Consider the following 23888-nt stretch of genomic DNA (forward strand, 5'->3'; position numbering starts at 1 on the left):
CAAAGCGATCTTCATTAAACCTCAATGCTTTTAACCCCGAATAGAGAAGGTTTTTAAAACAGTCAAATTATGAGTCAAATGCAGCCTACATGTGTCCAGGAAAGATCTTTGTATCTGCGGGACATTTATAGCTAGTCTCAAGCAATGCAAGCATCCACAGAATAAACCTCCCACTGGAATTCGGAAGGGGAAGGGAGGGGTGGAAGGGGGGGGGTGAGCTAACAAATAGAATGTTGTAAAATTAACCTTAGAAGGTTACCAGCGTCTGGTACAGGATACCCCAGCTCCCAGGGAGGGTTTATTTGTCCACACCAGAGACCATATGCTGTGATCAAGGGTGCTTAGGAGCAGAAGCAGGTGGCCAGAATGCAGCAACCTCCCGGCCTGTGCTGCTGCCAGAGATAGACAGAGCGAGCAAGCGAGCGAGCGAGAGAGGGGGGAGAACGAGAGAAGAGGGGAGCCGCTAGCCCAGTCGCCTAGAGCCCCCCAGGGACGCAGCTCTCACCTCGTGCGCCGCGTACTGATTTGATGCCGGCCGTGCTATCGTCCCTCCAGGGCCATTTAACATTTAAGGCTGGGCAAAGACTGCCTGAAATACCACAGGACCGGGTTCTGCTGTAGAGGATACACAACGAGGAAATTAAGACAAATGAATCCTAGCTATTTTTTTTTTTTTTTTACAGAGATTGTGGCTTGGGGGCGTGAGGGGGTGTTGGGCTCCTGCAAAGCTTCAGCAGAGTGGCCTGCCTTTGTCAATCTGCCACTTTCACAGTAAGTCAGCTCACGGGTGCGTGTTACAGCATGTTCTCTTCAGGCTGCAGACTCACAGCCCTGACACGGTGCTTAAAAAAAAGAAAACCATTCTTCTGTTCACTATAAGAACAATTTCAGTGTGAACTGCATGAAGCTGCAGAAGTTTGCAAAATTTTTATACATCAATGATTCTAGACTAAAAAATAAAAAAGCTATTTTAAGCTAAAGAAAATTCATTTTACTTGCAAGACGGTCAAAATTTGCATTAAATGCAACAGAGTAAAAATACAAAAATGATTTCATTTCAGTTTTTCTTGTTGCCTTGCTAGTCTGTCTCGCTTTTACAAGAAATCCAAGTGTGCAGACGACTCACAGAGCCTGGCATCGAACCATACGGAGATGAAGTGGACAGCTTTAGGTTCTGAGGTCACATTGCTCCCATCCAGCTTGAGGCCCTGCTGACAGGATATATAGGTACATAAGCCCAGAGGGCCAAGACACAAATTACATGACGATTAAAAAAAGCACTTTTGTTTTTCAAAATCTTCTTTATTAAATTTAGAAAACACCATCTCTTTAAATGTTCAATAGCAATTGCAGAAACTGAAACTGTAATGGTAAAAGTAATATGGGGGTACGCTGGCGAACCCCTGAGATTTAAATATTCCGCTCCTCTCCTAATGGGTCTGCCGCTCCAACCATGCTGCCAATGTTTGTCTTTTTTTTTTTTTTAAAGAAATAATTAAAAAAACTAAAAAATCAGAATGCAATATCCACCTCATCCCCGAACCACCTATTCACAACAGGAACCTGGGCAGCCATAGAAAAGTCACCACTAGACTCTCCTATAACGTCACAGGTCCCAGTCGGGGAAGGGGGGCAAAAAAAAAAAAAAAAAAACCCAACATTAGGCAGCATGGACGTGTAACGGGGCGACCAAACCACGCCCAGTCATGGCCGACACGTACACACAGGAGGAGCACCCTGTGAATGAGGCCGTGCAGGAACGGGGAGTCATTTCCAACACAGAAAAACCGAAGCCCGGGGTAGCAGCCATGTTCAAATAAGTCAGTGGGGGGGAAGGGACACTGTCCGGGGGGGGGGGGTGGACTGGACGGAAGGGGGCGGGCCGGCTCAATACGCAGAGTTCAAGAAACGTCCTGTGAAGGGGGAGGTGGGCTCCGGGTGAGACATGGCCGCCTGGGCTGCCTGAATGCCACTCTGCGAAAGGCGGTGCGGCAGCTGTGCTGACTGGCGCAGAGCTGGGGTAATCCCAAACAGGAAGTGCAAAAGAGTAACTCCGATGACGCTCCTCTGGCTCGCACGCCCCCCCGTCACGGAGCTGACAGGGGTGATTCCCTGGAGGGCGAGCCCGTGTTGTCCTCGGGGGGGAAGACGGTGAGGGTGCAGGCGCGGATTCCGCCCAGTGACTCGGGCAGGTCGAACACCTTGTGCCACTCGTCCTTTTCGGGGTCGTACTTCTGCACGATCTCCACCATGCAGCGGTTGTTCCATGAGTAGCCGCCCACCACGTAGATTTTGCTCTCGAAGACGGCCACGCCCACATCGCTTTGGCCCCGCAGCATGGCGGCGATGGGTGTCCACAGGTCCAGAGCCGGTGAGTAGTACTCGCAGCTCAGCACGTCGTCGTAGTCGCTCGTGCCCCGGAAGTGGTTGCCGCCGATGACGTACAGCCGGTCGGCCACGGTGCACATGCAATGCAGCCCCCGTACCGTGGTCATCGGTGCCTTCTGGCTCCATTTGTCTGCGTCCGGGTCAAAGCACATCAGCTCCTTCTGGAAAGTGTCGTGAGTGATTCCACCTGAAAGGAAAAACACCAAGAAAAAGCTTCATTAATTCGGCAGTCATCGGCGTCACACAATTTTTTTGTGGACCAATACAGTAAGTGATTGTCATTTTTGACACACCACAGCACATAGTGCACAACAATGACATGTTGCATTTAACCCATATGTGGCATTGACATAGCAGGAGGCAGCTATTATTTAGTGTCGGGAGAGCAGTGTGTGGGGGTGGTACCTTGCTGGTCGGGGATTCGAACCAGCAACCTTTCAATCATAAACACGCTTTCCTTAATCATTAGGCCACCACTGCCCAACATTTTTCAATAAGGACCAATTCCATAATATACTGTACAGGACAGGAGGCAACCCAACCCTGAGAGATCTGCTGGTCGGTGGAACACCTCAGGCACCTTAAAGCAAGTGAAAGGCTGCTGCAAATTTCTACTATTAACTAACAGCAAACAAACAGCCCAACAAAACAAAAAAGTAATTTCTCTACAGAAACTTAAACTACACAAAGCTGGCTGCGAAATGAATTTCAGAGAACTCTAATAGTATTACGGAACTCTCATAAAAACAAAAATCTTTCGACCAGTGGGAAAAATCATTTGGTCCCAGGACAAATGCAGTCAATTCTGCTGCTTATATCAGTACTGTGAAACAAACACTACATTAATGGATTCAGTGTCTGTGTTCTAGGCTATAATACCATATTAGCCATGCTGTAAACCATCTATAACAATAGTGTATCATCTTCTGTGGAGCACGCAAAACAAAGCGAGAAGCCTGCTATACTATTAAGATCCGTCTCACGCAGGATTTTTCCCCACTACACCACAGTCCAGCTTTGTCAGTTTGGAAAGCAGGCTGTGTCTATGGGGATGACTGCCAGGGGAGAGAGTCCCAGCGTGCATCTGGCAGGGTAGGGGTGGGGTCACAACGTGGGGCGCAGTGCGGACGTGTAGTGCGTGTGGAATGGAGGGGCCGCACCCCAACGAAGGCCCCACCCTCCATAAGCTCGTTATCCTCCATAGATACAGGAGATGTGTTTTTAATCAGCACGCTGATGGTTCACTTCCATTCACTTATGCTGCATTCATACATATATTAAACGTTAATGAAGAAAGAGAGAGTGCAAAGATTCTTAGCGAGCAGCACGTATTTTTGAAGGCAGCTCAGCCATGCAGGCCAAGCGACGTTTAATGGGGAGGAAACGCTCCAGCTTACAGCTCGTCGGGGCCTCCTGTGCGTCGCTGTAGTTTCCGCTATGTTATTCCTTTAATGATAGGAGCTACATGACAAACTGTGTCATGCCTCACAAACACGGCACCCGGCACCCCCCCCCCCACTCCCCAAAGGGCAATAAGGCCCGTAACATACATCCAAGAGGCGTCTCTCTCTCCTCGGCTGTGAGACCACAAGGTCTCAGCTCACTGTGAGTCGCAGACCGGAGGAGTTTTTCCAAGAGATAATGGTCACTTTACTGCTGGCTGACATTTATAGCATTGCTTTCGGCGAAAAAAATCACTCCCTCCGTTTTTGATTATTGCTATGCTTTATTGTGACTGAACTATGCAGTATTGACACCTTTTTCCCCCTTATTTTTGGATGCAGGCCTTGGGGTGCCATGGTGGTAAGCGCAGGGCTGGGGGTTCGAATCCCACCTCTACCGCATGTGTGCAGTTTGCACATTATTCATGTCACGCAGGTTTCCTCCCAAAGTCTAAAACCGTTAGTAAAAGGTAACCGGCTTCTCAAAATTGCCTACAGTTTATGATTGTGTGTGCGTATGTGACCTGTGATGTACTGGCATCCTGTACAGGTGTACCTCGTTACGCCCATTACTGCCTGAGACAGGCTCCAGGCCCTCCATGACCCTGACCAAGATAAGCGGTTTGATGATGGTTGCTTGCTTTACATTTGATGTGACCCTTCATTTGTGCTTTGGTCTCTGGGTAAGACCTTTCTGGTAGCGGTGATTAGAAACACGGCTGATGGGATGAAGGCTGCCTTCCTGGGTTTTCCCTCATCAGGTGCGGTGGTCATGGTTACACACAGCCTGCCCACTAATCCACTGCGGCCTTAAGAAAGCCTCTGTACCCTGTGAATGTCTGGTCTGCATCCTGCTGTCTCTCCACCTTCTCTTCCCTGAGACCTGAAGGTGTCCCTCTGTGGAGGTGACAAGATCTTTCTCAAAGCTGTCCTGGCTGGGCCTAAACCGCCCCCCGACGTCTCGATGGGCAGGGGCCTAAACCGCCCCCCGACGTCTCGATGGGCAGGGGCCTAAACCACCCCCCGACGTCTCGATGGGCAGGGGCCTAAACCGCCCACCGACGTCTCGATGGGCAGGGGCCTAAACCACCCCCCGTCGTCGTGCTGGGCACCTCATCTTCTTCCTCCTCCTCTTTTCCATGATCTTTGTCTACTCCTACTTTATCACCTTTGTCTTCCAGCACAAGCTTGCTGTCATCCTACTTTAATTCCCCCTTTCTCATCTTCTACTACCTTGTCACCCTCCTCTGCCTTCACTACCTGGGCCCCTCATCTTCCATTACGACAGTGTCATCCTCCTCCACCTCCTCCTCCTCCACTCCTTCTTTCTCATCTTCCACTGTCTTGCTGTCACCCTCCTCCACCTTGCCTTCCGTCACAGCCTTGTCATCCTCCGTTTATGTTTTTTCTTCTTTTGTTCAGCAGAGTAAACTGACTTTGCTCTCTTCTCTTTTCCAAATTCTGAAGCTCCACCGCCCCTCTACTGCCTCTGGTGGACATACTGCAGCACTGCATCATGTGGGCTTCAGTCTTTTTCCATGTCTGCTCTTATAGTGACATTAAACCCATTAAAATGGAAACCTTTGTCATGTCAGCCACACTTACATATTTGAAAGAGGAATGATAAATAAACATTACAACAAAAAAAACCACGAGTAACCATTTCCTCATACATATAAAAGGTAATACAACACAGGACTGGGCAGAAGAGACGCAACAAACCAGTACTGTAGCCTCCAAAAAACACTGAAACACATAAACAGACAAACTATGGATGGCCATTTGCCAAGAGTTTTCTAAATCAACTTGATTTAAGATCAATTCAAATCCATGACAGTTCTGACCACATCTCACAAAGTTGAACTAGTTGAAAAAAATGGCTATAAATGAATTTACTGTAACAGAACCAATTTCAACATTTTAGGTTATTAGTGCTATGAAGAAGCATTATATTAATCTTCACAAACAAATGAAGAAAGTCATAACAGAATCGCTTGACGTTTGTTGGCAGATCTGAAGACGCGAGCTGCAAAGCAGAGCAGGATGCCCAAAGACCTCATGAAGATACTCTGGATGAAGGTTCTCTCTACAAAAATTTAAATCTGAATGCTTTAGAAGCAGGTCATCGCTTGAAATAGACAAACACAGAACTGAGCAAAACGAGCAGATCAGCATGTTTCTAAAAATAACTGAAGGTGAGGGTTGGGGATGATGCGGAGCCAGATGTGCGCTGATGCTTTCCCAGCATCCCCCTGGGCACTCATACCACAGACGCACCGTAACTGGATCGTACTGACCCTACAGTAACCTGAAAACAGACAATAAGCTGACAAGGAGAAGGACAAGACAGCAGGCAATCTGCACACTTCTTGGGAACACGCATGTTCCCAGAGATTCTTGCTGGGTTTATGTACACGTACATGCTGAGAGGGTCAACAAGTTATGAGCACAAACGTGCACAAATGCAGGTAAAGTTTCTGAGCAGCTGTGGAGACCTGAATTTGTGCTGGTGACCATGATTTAGCTTTGTAGTAAGACTACTCACTATGATACAGGATGTGATGGAATGTTTGTGCACAAATTAAAACAGAAGGATCATATTTAATATGAATGGAATAAGTAGGGGACACATGGGAGATGATGGGGACACATAAGGGACACATGGGAGTCGACAGGGATACATAAGGGACATGATGGGGACACATAAGGGACACATAAGGGACATGATGGGGACACATAAGGGACACATGGGAGTCGACAGGGATACATAAGGGACACATGGGAGTCGACTGGGATACATAAGGGACATGATGGGGGACACATGGGAGACGGCAGGGACACATAAGGGACACATAAGGGACACATAAGGGACACATAAGGGACACATGGGAGACGGCAGGGACACATAAGGGACATGATGGGGGACACATGGGAGACGGCAGGGACACACAAGGGACACATGGGAGACGGCAGGGACACATAAGGGACACATGGGAGACGGCAGGGACACATGGGAGACGGCAGGGACACATAAGGGACACATAAGGGACATGATGGGGACACATAAGGGACATGATGGGGGACACATGGGGAACACTGGGGTCAGATGAACAGGGCATGTCGCCCCTCTGTCAAGCCCACAGAAAGGGCTCAGCATGTGCACCACCGCTTTCCATCACAGCACCCCCTCCTGCCCCCACCAGTAAGGGGGGACATGGTGAGTCAAAGCTTCTGGGTGCTGACAGCCTTTTCCAAGCACTCCTCCAAAAGGACACGAACACACTGCTTTCCACTGCGATTCATTAACTGTGGCTACAGTTGACAGGCATAAACACCCATGACAGAAGATGCAGAAAAGAAAATGCACCTTTTTAGATGTTTTTAGACATTCCTGGTCAGGGGAAAACAAAAGAGGTACTCGAACTCTACATACTAATCCCATGAAAGGGGTTCAGCCAACCAGAGGCCAAGACTAGTCCCAGGAGATGGGGACTATTGCATCGGGGGTGGGGGGCTGACAGAGGCGTGCGTGGGGCCCCGGCCGAAGCCGCATGGGATGACTCCGGGAACCGGCGGAAGCGCGGGATGATTCCGGATGTGACAGGCGGCTTGCCTCCCAGCAGGCAACGCAGTGGGTTATTACCGGTGGAATTCCTTCGGCAGCACCATGCGGATCGCTGGACCATGTTTTATTTATGCAGGAGCTGTTAAAAATAAAGCTGGGGCTGTGTGCTATGCAGCTGCTTGTCCATTACAGCACGCGGACGGGTCTACATGGGGCCGATGGCATGGGGGCGATGGCATGGGGGCGATGGCATAGGCACGTCGGTTTAGCGGCCATCCCCTGCTTCTAAATGCAGGGTAAAGGAGAGGAATCCGAAACCGAAGCAGTTAGACGGCTTCGCTGGCAGGTGGGACAGGTATCTCGCCATCAGGTGGCCCAGCATGGCATAGCTGCAATTTTCCATAAGTGAACATGCTTTCCGACCTTCATAAATTGACTTAATTGATATGTTATTAGTTTCAATTTTCCAGCAGTTTAGGAAAAACAATATCTGGTCACACCCCCTAACCATGGTCCAGGACATTTTTAAAATCACTCACAATTCCATTAAGTAGAGTCAAACTATAGTGGCATGTCTTGCATTTAATGTTTGTGTTCTTCTTATTCTTCTTCTTTACCATTCCAGAAAGCATTTAAGTACAATAGAAACATCTTAACACGATATTTCATAGAGAATGTTTTCATCTATTGAGTGAAAAAAAGCTAAACTGATACAAATATCAGCCCAAATAAGGGAAACACCCACGAAAAGTATCTTAAGATGGTGCTGGGCTGCCACCTGCCACCAGAACATCTTCAGCACACCAGCGTACAGGTATCATCTCTTCCATGAGCATTTAGATCTCTACTCGAGGAATGACACACCACTCTTCCATGAAAAATTCCATCAACCATGACAGCGTTTACATCGTTAGCCTGCTTGTCAAAAAGGATTTACAGACCACTCGCGCTCTGTGGATGGAAGGAATGTCATCCTAGATTAGCTCAACGCCCATCATGGAGAGAGAAATGCCTCACCATAGAATCATTGGATCGGAATGGCTTTGATTTTACTGGCTCTTACGTGAGTGACCCAAAAGCCTTACTGAACTGCCACAGATCTGCAGTGCGAGAGACACACTTAAATGTATAGGCTTCCTTTAGGTTGTACCACACACACACACACACACACACACACACACACACACACACACACACCTCTGCTCATTGACAGCAGTGTGAAAAATGACTCATCTCACCATATGACTTTTTCAACTGCTTGGTATACCGCTGCACAGATTTTACATGCAACAAAGCATTTTTAGATTTAACAAGGGGTTTATGCACTCAAACCCAGATACGGTGTCTGTGAAAAGCTTGTCAGACAGCACTGTGCCTGACTGCTCCCACATTATGTCACCATCTCCAAGTGAACAAATTCATCGCTCATCCGTCTTGCATCATGAAGTGACGCACGGACGAGAGCACCGCCAGCGATTCACCCTGGTCGGCAGTCCCCCCCGGGGCATGACGCCACTTCAGAAAATGTTCCTCGCAAAATGCCAGCTGGGTCACCAGTCTTTGCCGAGGCTATTTTGTCTGGAACTTACGTGAGCCTCGGTTTTCGTGACGTAGACGTTTCAGGGTCTTCCACATCTCTACTTCAGACGTATAGCAAAAATAACAGGAGATGCGAACAAACCAGATTTTTGCTCAATAAAACTTAAACGATCCGTTATCGATACATCAACCCCTCCTTATAAACATTTTATCTATAGATGGTAGGGGTGTGCATTATGTCACTGAAGTTGATGCACAATTCAACGCATTGCCAACAATCCGATCCATTAAACATACATATACTGTAAAGCGACTGCTAAGGCGATAGGGTATGATTCACCCCTATTGCAAAGCAGTGGAATTCCACAGAATTTCATCCAACACAATGCCATTTAACGCGCCACAATGCGATGCCAAAGAATATAACGCTATGCGATTCAATATGGACCAGACAGAATCAGTTTAGAGAGGAAGAAACAACCTAAATATAAAGTTCTTGGCCAAAAATGATTGGACATTTACAAATAATTAAAGGCATATGATTTTTCTGAAACAAAGATGTTGGTAACAATTTGAGTTAATCCCAAACTGTATTCGGGACACACTTTATAAATTGGGGCAATTGCTTTGTGAACGTTTATGCCAGTGCACCGATGCATATCCGTGAACATAACCATCGCTAAGAGACGGACAGACATACGAGCAGAGACAGAGAGACAGAGAGACAGACAAACACACTGTACCTGAAATGTACATGAAGCCACCATAGACAGTGCCGGCGTGACCGTAGTGTGGCTCGTTCATCTTTGCGACGTACGTCCATTCATTGGTTCTGGGGTTGTAGCACTCTACAGTAGCTGAGGGGGAAACAAGGGGGCAAAACACATTAACAGAAAGTAGGCCAAATGAAAAATAACAAACAGCACCGCACATGTGGCCTTGGAAGGTCTCTGAACAAACCAGACGTAACTAAAACGAAATGAACTTCTGTTCCATCTGTCCAGCCCACGCTGACTGCAGACGACAGGGAGCATAAAATATGGGTTAGGGGGTGGTGCCACAAATATAACATAATTACTGGCCGAGTACATCTTGAGGCTGTGGGCCAAAGCGCAGTCTGTTTACTGATGTTTCTACACAAAAGCCCAACAGCTTGGTTCACCGATGCATCCTGAAACAGCACTGATCTTTGTACACACACACACACACACACACACACACACATACACACATACACACACACACACAGTATTTCCACAGTATACTTCTGCGAGGGTTGGAAGGTAAAGAAATGCAAAGCTCTGACTCCGTCTGCCATCCGCCTCCCCCTCCGAAGACTGCAGGAGCTGCCGAAATCCCCTCAGTCCGCGGTTTTCACCTCCAGAGGGTCTCAGCTTCTCCGGGGAACAACAAACCCGAGCCTCCCGCTTCTCTCAGGTTCACGACAGACTACAGCTCACCGCTCGCATCCTCCCGCTGCGTATTCACAGCACTTCCCTGGAATCCTCACTTCCTCCCCTTATATTAATGGCTTAGATTTTACTTGATTTGACGTCTTTGAATTTTTATCAGCGCAATTATCAAGAAATCAGAAATGCCTTTCAAATGTAGAGAGACAAGCAGCCAACTCAAGGTGAATTGTTTAATCCAAGAAGCCCATCATTCCAGGCCTGTGTTAGCTGCACCATATGCCTATTTAACAAGGGGACAAGGAGCTTTGAGAAATGCAGAGGTGGCGATGATCTCGGCGCCGGCAGATGCGGACCCCTGGCGGCCACCTCCGTTCACCTGCAGAGAACAAAGCAGCAGCACCCAGTATCCCTGCCTGATTTCACTGGGCCGGTTCCTCACACCACAGCTCAGTGCCAAGCCTTCCCCACAAGGAAACGGGAGCCAGGCAGGAAACGAAGAAAGACGGCTGACGGAACAGGGGCCGTCTGCTGAAAACGGGGACCTGAATCTCAGGACAAGAGGTGACACGTGCAACCGAGAAGGTCCTGGTACAAATGGGAGACGGCAGGATGTGTTAAAAAAGCAATTTACCCTAATTAACTTCATCATAACATGTCCAACTACATAAATATTGAAAAGGTGAAAGGAAAGTGATTTATTTACTAGTCATGGAAAACCAAAAACAAAAAAAATGCAACCCTGGGAAGCTCAGAAACAGATATTACAGTGATTTTCTTCTGCGTAATTGATATAGCCCGCAATTTATCTCCCCATGTCACAATGGGGTCACGATCCGATCGTAAGGTGAAAATGAATTTTAATACGCTTTTTAAATGCCTACCCTAACTTAAACATGCTTAGAAAACTTACATTAGCTTACAGTTAACACAAAGACTATTTTATAATAAAGTGTTGAATATATCATGTAATTTATTGAACAATGTTTCACTTTTGGTATATTTACCCATAGTAAAGTCAAAACATCGTAACAAGGACCATCGTAACCTGGGGAGTGCCTGTATTCTGTGGATAAGCAGCACAATAAATAGTTAACACAAGCGCAACTTGGTCTAACAATAAAATAATATCAAAGCGCTACAGTTCAAACAAGTCCTCGCACTCAGAACCTCAGGACACAATTCTGCAGAAGCCCAATTATTTTTAAACATCATGAAGAATTTAGAAGAAAAAGGCTGAACTTTCCACTTCATTCTACATAAATGAATGAAGTCCTTCCCATTATCTTTTCACAAACTCCACATAGAGGCTTAAGCGCCGTCAGAAAAATATCAATTTTAGGACTGCTTAGTGCTACACTGATGTCGGGGAACAATCAAAGGGGGGAAAGGTACACAAACATCATTTGGAAGCGGTTAAGTCGGTGCAATATGGGAGATGAGCCAGGGCCTAGAGGGGGCATAGTGACGCAATGAGACACCTACAGGATGCAGCTAGCAGCACTGTGCTCCTCAAGCCAAACATCTCCGCGGTAGCGACAAGCAGCAATTGCACAATAAGGGATTAACTGGAATAATTTACGAGGCTAATGCTAATTACGACACTGCGTTCAGTAACAGAAACATAACAGCGGTAGCTGAGAGCTCAGGCAACATTAAACGTTACATTTACTGTAACCCAGTAACTACATAATAAAATGACATGGAACATTTCATCCGCACTCATCGATCCTCATGTTAGATGTCAGCTGTGCCTTATATTGTAGTTAAAACGTTTAAATGTCTTGCCAGGCTACTCCATAATTGCAGTTATTACTTTTTTCCATATGATTTCCAAAAGGATTTTTTTAAAACAGTATTGCATTTCTCCCTCTCATTTTACATCAAAGGGACATGATTAGGATTCCATACATAAAACACCTGCCTTCTTTTCTCTGTAGTCTGCAATGCGGCGAGCGAAAATCCATCAGTCTAGTGGCAAACGGGAATCATTTCGTAATATGGATGCCAGAAAAACCAAACTATCGATGGAACAGATGTTCGAGCAAGAGTGGTGGAACGGAATAGTAGCTTTTCCAACCCATTTCACAATTAATAACAATAAATCCATCAAATTTTCCATCTCATCCAGGGCAATGCTGCAACAAATATTAGAGATGCACCGATCCAATATTCGGATTGGAATCGGTGCCAATCTAGACCTATTTGATAAGTGACCTAAACAACAGTTGTTTCCCATTTTAGATATGTTTAGCAGCATGCTAGCTAAACACTAACGCTGCTACTCAGTGGGTGTGATTGCCGTGACTTCCGCCTGCTGTGACGTTATGTGCATACCCTTTGCAGCATGAGGAGTGTAAGAACAACAGATACGGAGGCGATGATCTGAGAGTATTTTACACTTTTAAAAGCAACTAGCAGGACGGCGCTTTTAAATCTTTGTTAAAAAAAAAAAAGTTTTGAAAGGTGGGAGTAGCGTTTAGTGGAAAATCCCACTAAAAACGGTTGCAATTCTGTTAGAACGCGAGTACAGTGGTGCTCGCTGTTCGTGACCAAAAACTGTGAAAAAAACGCATTGATTTGCATACAAAATTTGGTCGACACATTCCTCAACCAGATTCCTATTTTGATCAAAGTCTTTATTATTATTTCAAAATGTAACCAGTAGTGAATGGTACAAAAACACAACAGAACCATTCCCACCCTAATAATGCTGAAGAAAAAAAAGATAGATGTAGACAGACAGACAGACAGACGGATAAAAAATATAAAATAAATTACCTATAAGCCACAGTCATAATTATTATGCAATTATGTTTGTTGCTACCATGTTTTCGACAAACGAAATGAATGGTTGCCTGGTAGCATAGAACTTCCCAACAGATCCACCAACAGTACATCTTATCTTCTCTAGATGAATATGACACATAACCTCTCTAATCCAATGCCCAAATGTCAGAGGACAATGATCCTTCCATTTATAAAGAATAAGCCTTCTAGCCAACAGAGAACAAAAAGCAATAATTTTAGAGTTGTGTCTACTCCAAGATATGTCAGTTGGAACCACCCCACCACAGAAATTAAAGGAGATGGGTGTACAGTGTTCCCACATATTTTAGAGAAGGTATGAAAAATAGACTGCCAAAATCTATACAACTTTGGACAAGACCAAAACATATGCAGCAATGTGGGTGGGGCTTGTTTACATCGATCACACAATGGATCCATGTCTGCCGAAGTTTACAGTCTGTCCATAGACCAGTGAAGTCGATGTACAATTTTAAACTGTATTACCACGTGTCTAAGACATATTGAGGAGGAGTAAATGCTCTGAATCATTTCCCCCCAGACGGATTCTGGAATGGTTTCCGCTAACTCTGATTTCCATTTGTTTTTGAGACTCCCTAAACTAGTACCGATTCCTTTATTTTATACTAGTGTAGCACCGGCGAGGCGCATGTCCCAGCATGCCCCAGGATGTCCCAGGATGCCCCAGCATGCCGCGAGTGCAATTGTAAATAGAAGGACCACAACAGGCAACCAATGAGCACTGAACCCAAATACACAGACAGGACACATAAGGTTGTCAGATGCCGAACTGCAAGATGCACACAAGGTGGAAGATTTGCACATGCTAAACGCGAGGATCGGACCGGGTACACACAAGACATGGGCAAACACACGTGCAACAATAGGGAAATGCAACCATTAACAACAACAATACAAGGGTGAAGGACTGTTAATAAAGAGCTTGATTTTCCCAGCAAGCAGGTCTCCATCTCTCTCTCTGCCCCCGCGATGCCTCGGTCCGCCCGTCGCCGCACTATATTGTGTTTTTCTTTAAAGTTTTTACTATAAAAACCAGAAAATTAATTAACAAAAAATATTATTTGGTAGGCTTGTGAGCGAATTAAATTTCAATGCTTTCTTATGGGAAAAACTGCCTTGGTTTGTGTACAAATTGGTTCACGACCACTTTCCTGGAACAGATTGCGTTCGCAAACCGCAGGCACCACTGTAATATCAAAAAAGCAACGGATGATTTTGCAGTCGCAACCTTGGGCTGTTTTGCGTACTCGCTGCAGCTTGTGATGCACGACTGGCTGCGATCACAAGGAAGTGTAAGTGACATTGTTACCAGTGGGAGAAAAATTGTGAGGCATTTTAAGCATTTGATGCTTGAATATCTTCCAAGCGAGGATACACAAGTTGAAATGCGAATGCCTCAAAAATGCTTAAAACAAGATGCACAAACGAGGTGGAACAGTATGTTATGTATGTTTCTAGTAGCGTAATTAAAGATTTTTTGGTATACATTTTATCATTTGTAGTTACTAGTTAAAAAATGTTAATAGTATATAAAGTATACATATATTTATAATATAAAATATCGTAAAGTAAAAAGAGCTCTTGTATCGGAATCTGTGGTATCGGCAGTTGTGTATCGGAATCGGACTGAAACTGAAGAAAATATTACTAATAAATGAATGATGGGGTACTTTCTGCTTGGCATGCAGATACCTTGGTGCATCTCGGCAGTGACGAGACTGCCGGCATTTTCAGTTACAGCATTTCAGCACATGCTGGTACGCATCTCCTGGCTGATAATCAAAGACAGAGCTGAACCTTGTTAAGCAGTTTAACAATCCATCCAAAGTTTGCTCGCAGACGGCTGCCCCTCATGCACTTGACAGGTACTAGGGATACAGACCTCACCTCATTCCACGTGCCTCTTACACTGTCCCCCAGGCCTTTTTTCCCCCATTTATTCACCAGATTCCCAGTTCTCTTGATGAACACATTGCGCTGGCCTGGGCCTGGCAGGAGTGCCCATCCTTCCCCATGCCCTGGCAGGAGTGCCCATCCTTCCCCATGCCCTGGCAGGAGTGCCCATCCTTCCCCATGCCCTGGCAGGAGTGCCCATCCTTCCCCATGCCCTGGCAGAAGTGCCCATCCTTCCCCATGCCCTGGCAGGAGTGCCCAGCTCTGTGCCCCTGCATTATACCCTACAAGTGATCCCCAACGTCCAAAATACACTCTGTGCGATCCATGACTCATCACCCCATCAACACTTTAAAAGCCTCATATCACACTCTCTCTCTCTCTCTCTCTCTCTCACACACACACACACACACACACACACACACACACACACACAGAGGGACTTTTTGAGAAAGAGAAACTGGCATTTATGCCATTTGCTGAAGTTGATAATTACTTTACAAAAGCAGGTTCGATGGCGGACGCGTTTGACAGCCGTCGAGCTCAAACAGAAGGAATAAGATAAAATGGCACCCTAATTACCGTCACAAGCCCAACTGCCGAACAGGCAGCAATATCTACTGTTAGAAAGAAACCCTTAATAAACTGCACAAGATAAAATAAAAAAAATTATATCCAGCTGTCTGCTTGTGATACAATCACACTTTTTAAATTTTCTGAACATCAGGCAGAAACTAACAAAAATGTATACTCAGAACACCCTGGAGATGACTACCCATACTGACAGATACTCAAACACATGAAGTCCCAAGCACGTCACATTATAAAAACGTTATCAAAAGTCTGTTTACATGGGAACCAGATTCAAATTGACCTCAAATGTGGCTGTACTGCCCTTTGCTCCATTTTAAATCCACGGCACAGCAGTTTGGCCGCGCAGACTGGGAAGCGGCCAGGATTGGGGGGAGGGGGGGGGGGGGGGCGCTCGACTTACCGAGTTCACCGGCGGCGTTGCGGCCGCCCACGGCATACAGATGTCCCTTGAGCGCGCTCAGGTGGAAGAAGGTGCGCTTCTCGTTGAGAGACGCCACCTGGATCCAGCGGTTGTAGCGCGGGTCGTAGCGGAACACCGTGTCCACCGCCGTCTTGCCCTTGGTGTCGTAGTTGCTCTGGCCGCCCACCACGTAGAGGAAGTTGCCGATGACTGCGATGCCGTGCTGGTACCGCGGCGCGTCCATGGGCGCCAGCGACTTCCACTGCCTCGCCTTCTCGTCATAGAGCCGCAGCTCTTTGCTGACCACCAGCTGCTGCCGCAGCACGCCGCCCAGCGTCACCAGGTGGGCGCTGTCCGAGCGGATGGCCGTGCGCTCCGACTGCATCACCGGCTGCATGTACGGCATCATCTGGTAGTTGCTGGCCTCAAGCAGCAGGTTAACGCATGTGTTGTCCGTGCGCATGAAGTCCACCGTCTGCACGTGGTTGATGAGCTCCTGCGGGCTCATCAAAGGGAAGCGGATGTTCTTCATGAGCCGGGGCGCCTGCTCCATACGGCCGTCCTCGTGACGCAGCCAGCGGCACGCCGCCTTGAACAGCTCCAGCTCGCCACAGCGCTTCAGGCTGTTGCTGGAGAGCACGAAGGAAAGCCGCTCGAAGGGCAGCTTGACAAACTCGCCGGTGCCCAGCAACGACGGGAAGTTCCTCAGGATGAAGTTGTTGACATACTTGTCCACCTCAGTCAGGTTGTAAGTGTTGGCGATGCGACCCACTTCCACGCAGTTGTCCAGCGAGACCTGTGCCAGACACAGGCAGAGAAGTGATGGTTGAAGATACTTTGGCTTTTTGTGAGCAAGATCTCCTCTTAATCCAGGGAGGAACGGATCATAGTGGAAGTTCACCCAAGTGTGGTTAGCAGCCAGACTCATCTTTTTCAATCATTAGTCAAGAATAACCAAAGCTGCTAACCATTTATTTTTTGACCGGCAACATAATTCAGGGTCTTGGAGGACCTGGTGCCCATCTTTGGTGATATGGACACACAAATTGTCATAGCAATGTTTTTAGGCTGTGGACAGAACCAGAGCACCTGGAGAACCCACATAGGAGAACCCACATAGGAGAACCCACACACACACACACACACACACACACACACACACACACACACACACACACACACACACACACAGAGTAGGGATGAGATTCAAGCCCCCCAACGAAGAGGTTGTGACCCATGCCACAGCACCTAAAAAGACAGGCAATTAAAAAAAAGTATTTAAACACATCCCAATTACTTGTAAAGAACTTGAATAAACTTTTATACGTTTCATGTACTACACTCCTCAGATGACGTACCCCACAGTGGAGTAAGCTACTGATGACAGGACCTCAGCTACACTGTCTGCTTCCCTGTGATAATCACATTAATCATTCCACTAGGGACATGGCGACAACAGCACAGTCCCGACACAGTCGGCTGGGGGCGGAGCCACTACTGCGAAACAGAGAGCGGAGTCAGCAGGTTGCTATACCCCGGAGATGAGAAAGACTTTGCAGAAGTCCAACACCGGGAGGATCTGGAGGAAGCTGGCCGCCTCCAGAGTGTCTTGCAGGTTCTCCATGTTGAGGGAGAGCTTTGCCGTGTAGATGAAGTCGATGATCTTCTTCAGGCCTACCCGGTTAACCCCATGAAGCTTAATGCACATCAAATCCTGTTCCTTCATTCCACCTGTGAGGGTAAGCAGTTTATTTACAGCTATTTAAATGACCCACGATTTCATACAACATGCACAGCTGTAAACTACCAGCGTTTGGCTATTGTTCACAGTGCTGTCACAAAGACAAAAGAACTTAAACATTATTCTCAAAACATAAAAAAATCACTACTTATATTAATGATCTAGTGCAAAAACAAAAGATTAAAAGAATGATGCCTTAAATTTTAGCATTAATAAAATCTCAAAGATATCTTCATCTGGAAAACGCGCACGCACGCACGCACACACGCACACACACACACACACGTGTAGATAATTAGTTCTGTGGTTACTCACTAACACAAGCTTGTCTAATGAGTTCACATTATTCTCTTAAAATGAAGCTCTGAAATAAGGCATTTCCAAAAACAGCTTTTATAATTTATACGTGCAGTTAACAGAAATAGTGAAACACTTAATGGCCAAGCTCTCCACGGGCCTCCCGGCGGTAGAGAAAGCCTCAGACACGAGCGGCTGCCATTAGCGACACTAGCGGCCATTTGTAGATGGGGACACTTACCTGTAAACATGGCTTTGAAGTAGTCGCTGGACGAGGCCATCATTGCCCGGTGAACCGGAAAGGCTTCGTCCCCGTCGCCTGGTACCAGGGTCACGTCACAGAGGAGGCCCTCTAATCTCAGCTGGTCGAACCCCTGCCAGGTGAGCATTTCCCCCATCAGACTGGGGGCCTGACACTGCCTGTCAGGGGATGCCCCACCCCATCACTAATAACCCCACAGTCAATGTGCTGGTCGGAGGGCTCCGATACAACACACTGAGACAGCGTTCAGAAATAGACAATGACCCCCGATGTGACTACGCTTGACTACATACGTTACATGTATAGTTCATTATTTTATACATTTAATTTTTAGTAGATGCTTTTATCTACCTGTTTATTATAATTTTTGTTTATTTTCAAAGAATGTAGGGTCACACAATCTCTGGAGCAATAGAGAGAGAAACAGTGAAATCACTTTTCCAACTCTGGGATTTGAACCAGAGACCTTCCGATCACAGGAAGAGTGCGCTAACCTGCTGAGCCGTGCATCACACAACTGGGGGTGCGGTTTTCGCACTTCGTCTTGTTTTGCATTCTACGCCCCCTCGGTAGCCACGTGCAACAGAATGTCCCTTTGGAATCAATGAAGTATGTGTGTGCGTATATCTCAGAACATAAAAAGTAAATGACTGTAAAACACTGTAAATTCACAGTAAACTGCACAGTAAAAGACCATGACTAAGAGTAGAGCAGTTTCAAAGGAATCAATAAGAACAATGAGCAAACAATTATCATCATCTTCATCAAATAATCAACTATGCTGAGGGATGATGATGTTACTCATTATGAAGTGTCACATGCTGACAAAGTAACATAAAGATAAAACAGGTAACATAACATTAATTTATTTGATACCAATATTTTTTCCCCCCAATTTCAACAACAAAAATACATTAAACGTTACAGAACAAGTCATTGTGTTAGTTAATGGTCAGTTACTGGGGGATCGTTCCCGATCTTAACTGAACGCAGCCTTTCGTTTATATCTTGCTTATAGGACCCACAACATGTTAATAATTCATACATAAATATGGCCAGCAGATCGATCTGTCATTTTCCATGGGATTAAAAGTGCTGTAACGCTTCACTGCCACCATTGTCAATATATGGAGACGCCGGCAAAAAAAGTATTAAATCTTAAGTTAGAAAAATAATTCCATCTGCTCTGTCTCTTTTTCTGCACTCCTGTGTAAGTTCCATGTTGTGGTCAAGCAATCAGCAAATAATCGCTGTAAGTGCCTGCACAGCAGTGCCTCCGAGGAACTGCAATATATCGGACTGAATTCCGATTATCTCGCCCCCACACACGTATACACAAACACAAATTATCGTTCTCTTCGGGTGTTTCACGTGATGTACGACAATGTTTTCAGTCACTATTTAGGGGACATATTTGCAAGTTGCACTGGTGCACCTAGTTTTTGTCGCACTGTTTCTAAAAACGGTCGACTCAACGGTCACAATCTGGAGCCCTGCAGAGCGACGCGTTTGATTTATTAGCCGTTTCTTACACTGCATGACAAACAAAAACACACATGTGAACCAGTTCACATGTTTGAATCTGGGCGCACATTTTTCCTTCCAATCCTGACATGTTTGTGTAATGTCACGTTAACAGCCAATCACTAGCAACTTAAAATCCTTACACAAGTATGCTGCATGCTTATTGGCTCTCAGACTCTGAGATTTACTCTTTGGATATTAGAAGTTGGATTATAATTAATAAAATAATCCATCCATCCATTTTCCAAACCGCTTATCCTTCAGGTTCGCGGGGGAATCCGGAGCCTATCCGGGAAGCTATGGGCACAAGGCTAATAAAATAATATATTATGAAATAATTAAATAAGAAAATTTTTTGATCCTCAATAGGACTGTAGCATTCGGTCAGTACCACAAAAGTACTGAAGTTCAGTACCCAGGCCTACTCATGTGACAGTCCAAGGGTGACTGGAGGCATGATGCCTCAGATGGAGGCAGATTGGGTTTCTCTGGTATTACAAATGCTATACTCAGCTGCTGGTAACGATAGCCTGAAACAAATGTTATTTTCAGCTAATAAAGAATAAAGCCAGATGCAAACGGCCAAGCCAAGTTGTTCTGGTGGTCACCAGAAGGACACTAGTTCAAATTCCAGAGAGATTTCACTTCTGGGCCCTTAAGCGAGGCCTTTAACCTCAATTGCTTTAAGGACTGTCTGACACAGATTCCACAACTGTATACAGCTTTGGAGAAAAGCGGTGCAGCGTCCAGAAAGCTCTTCCTAAATAGCTTTAGAAAATGCAGTGCTACACGGCATCTGCCGCATTGTTCCTGAAATCACAGCTGGGCTGGGAGTAGTGAACTTGCAGGCTTGTCAATCGATAGGTCAACCTTGGCGTGACAGCGGGGTGACAGGGGGGGCTCATGCTTTCCCGGGAGGGCATTTGACACACTCCATTAAAGCGTGTGGACATGCAACGGTGTCCACCAGTGCCAGTTAGCCTGTGAGCCTCTTCCTCAAACACAGACACGGCCTGCCTCTGCCACACAGCTAGAAAATTACCTTCAGCTCTCTACATGCTATGAAAGGACGGGGCATCTGAGTGTTAGCTGAGATTATATAAAATATATAAAAATAACTCCCATGGACTAACGCTCCATCCTGGGTTATTCACTTCCTTACGCCCGAAGCTTTCGGGACAGACTCCGCAGCCCTGAGACCCTGCACTGGACAAGTGGCTGCAGAAAATGGATGGATGGATGAATATACAAGAACAAAAGACATATTATATTGTGCAAAAAGAGCAAGCAGGAGCATTTTAACTAAAGTTCTCTATGGGTGCAGCAAGGCCCAGAGCAGACACCGTGTCTGAACCACGATGCAGACACCAAGGTCTTCAAGAGGACAAAGGGCCAGGAAGCCAGGCCACCATCACCGGGGGGAGGGAACACAGACCTAAGAAAACCAATCGGCTGGATTCTGTGCATATTTGGCGACCTTGACCTTCACCTCCAGCACAGGACAGAGACCTGTACAGATGGTACGGCTGGCTCTCCTGGCCTTACAGCAGTCATTAGAAGGTCAGAATCCAAGCTCCATGAACCACTCGCATCAAGAAGAGTAACAAATCGTACTTTATTCTTTTTGCATTTTAATGTATGTCATTCAGTGGGTTATGCTCTCTCTTCATAGCTCAAATTTGGGGGCTCCCAGCCCAGCCCAGTCTGTGGTCCCCACATGTGTGTGTACTCCATGATTAAACTTCCACATTGAAAAGCTGCCCAGTGACAGTATTTAATGAATTAGCGTTTGGTCACTTCGACGCAGAGGACCATCCCAGCATCTAGGTCCCGGCAGACTAATTTTCTAATGGAATAGTACTGCACTTCTACCACACGCCAAGAAAGCTCTCATACGTTATTCTCAGTGCGATTCACCATTAATGTGAAGAACATGACTTAGCCCAATTACAGTAAAAATCAAAATGAAAAACAGTGAATAAAAACACACAGAGGAACATGAATGAAAAAGTCCAAAATGCTCTTACAGAAATGGTGTGTGGTAAATGCTTATTTCCTTCACGTGCACAGACTACAGGAGCCTCACACTAATCTGAGCCAATGCTGCCCACATGAATGGATAAAAATACATTAGTCAGTTCAACAAGAGAACAACTGCTCTCAAGTTACAAACGACTGCCAAACTCCAACACCCATGATTACCCCTCACCTTGCAGATGACAATATGGGTGCCTTCTGGCTAAACACATTACAGCAGCCAGTTAATTACAAGCTTTTTGGTATGGTATACGAGGTCACATTTATAAACTTACTTTTCAACTGTAAATGGTCATTGGCAAAAGAAATCACCAACACTTACTGACTCGCAAGTTACAGTTTAGCATCTGAGGCAACATTTGGATTCTAAGATTCAGCCATCATCACCCCCACTACAGAAATTACAGGACCCTACTTCAGTACCTGGTACATTGTGCCCTTTCCATTGTCATAAGCCCCACCCCCAACCCGGCTTCAGAGCCACTGACCTGTAGGACCACGCAGCTATGGGTATTGCTTGTGAAGAACCTCGTGTTGCCAGTCTTCGAGGCCTGCAGGTGTGCAGACACGCCCATGTCTCCCGTCCCCAAGGACACTTTCATGTGAGGGTCATCATCATCTACAAGGGATCTGAGAAGAGGGAGAGATACACATACACATGAAACACGGGACAGTCAGGGCTCCAGCATGGGGCTCACAAAGCCGCGTTTAGTGGGAAAGGAGGTCTGTTACTTTAAAATCACTCACTTTCAGAAGTACTGTGCCTATTTATTTTTTATTTTTTTGCGTATTTTCAGTGCTGCTATAAAGAGGACCCAGGATGCTATTTTTGTCATCAAAATTCAGGCCTTCAAAAGGTACTGCTTCCTGCATAACTATGCTGCATGCAAACACTAGCCCCACAAAACAGTCAAATGCTACGCTTTATGCTAAATCCAAAAACATCACGGAGCGTCTGTGAGAAATGAGCAGATCTTCATGAGAGAACGGCAAACCAGATATCCACATCAGGAACCAGTACCACCTACTACACTTTCAGCCCTATGGCACCCTGCAAGTCAGCATCCATCCATCACTTCAGAGGTCTGCACTCGTTGGCAAGGTGACCGGCATGACCGCACCATACTGCAGGCACAGGCAGGAGTACATTTACCACAATCCGCAGACAGCTGCGAACAGGCTCCCCAATTCCTTACCCAAATGGCCAGATTTATTCAGAGCAGATCACTTAATGATCACATTTTCACCAAAACCTCATGTGGAATCACAAAAAAGAACCAAAGATACAGAGAATGAAACCACTTGTGTTCATACAACTGCCAGAGTGTGCACATAAGGGTGAGCAGGCACGTGTGAGATGAGGTTCTGACACTGGCCAATTAAATATTACCCTGGGTGACTATCAGTGCTTCTGTAAGAAAGGCCAAGGGGTTGTGGTAGTTGGGGGGGGGGCGTTGATTCTGGTGAGCAGCAATATGTTTCACACCGCTTTCCAAGAGAAAGGTCACCGTTCATTCATCATTCATTCTCTATTCATCCCTCTTCCCATTTTTACAGATCATTGTCCTCACCCAGAATTATGCATGCAATACATTTAAAAAACATACAATGCATCACTGCAGTCTGACTGCACACGCAAATTAAAAACAGATACAGTAATCTATATGTAACCTGTAACGTCCACAGTTAACAGCAAGAGAACGATTTACTGCGTGGCGTTTTAAAAAATTTGCAGGTCCAGTTTAACCAGTATCTTAGAGACAAATTCTGCTCATCTTCATTAGAACAGCAACTTTGAACTCCAAGCACATGGACATGTAATGACCGTCAGGCATGATTACAGAGGAAAGAATTCTCTTTTAGAAGACGCTTTACCAAAAACATAATTATAATTCAGTAATGTACTGGCAGCCTCATGAAACACTGGAAGGGGTCAGCTAAATTTTCCTCTTAGAGCAGATATATCTA

General features: G+C 46.0%; 1 protein-coding gene across 9 annotated transcripts in view; it reads right to left on the reverse strand.

The window, feature by feature from the left end:
• Nucleotides 1–1281: 1281 nt before the first annotated feature.
• Nucleotides 1282–23888, reverse strand: part of klhl13 (kelch-like family member 13) — a 53250-nt gene continuing 30643 nt past the window's right edge. For all 9 annotated transcript variants that reach the window (XM_049028922.1, XM_049028920.1, XM_049028921.1 and 6 more), the window contains 6 exons: nt 22409–22550; nt 18339–18471; nt 17594–17790; nt 16060–16855; nt 9678–9791; nt 1282–2575 (listed from right to left, as the gene is read on the reverse strand). In XM_049028922.1, coding sequence (XP_048884879.1) covers nt 2088–2575; nt 9678–9791; nt 16060–16855; nt 17594–17790; nt 18339–18471; nt 22409–22550 — 1870 coding nt within the window. In that variant the 3' untranslated portion in view covers nt 1282–2087. The remainder of the gene's footprint in view (nt 2576–9677; nt 9792–16059; nt 16856–17593; nt 17791–18338; nt 18472–22408; nt 22551–23888) is intronic.

This window comes from Brienomyrus brachyistius, chromosome 10 (genome assembly GCF_023856365.1).
Source record: "Brienomyrus brachyistius isolate T26 chromosome 10, BBRACH_0.4, whole genome shotgun sequence".
Classification (NCBI taxonomy): Eukaryota; Metazoa; Chordata; class Actinopteri; order Osteoglossiformes; family Mormyridae; genus Brienomyrus; species Brienomyrus brachyistius.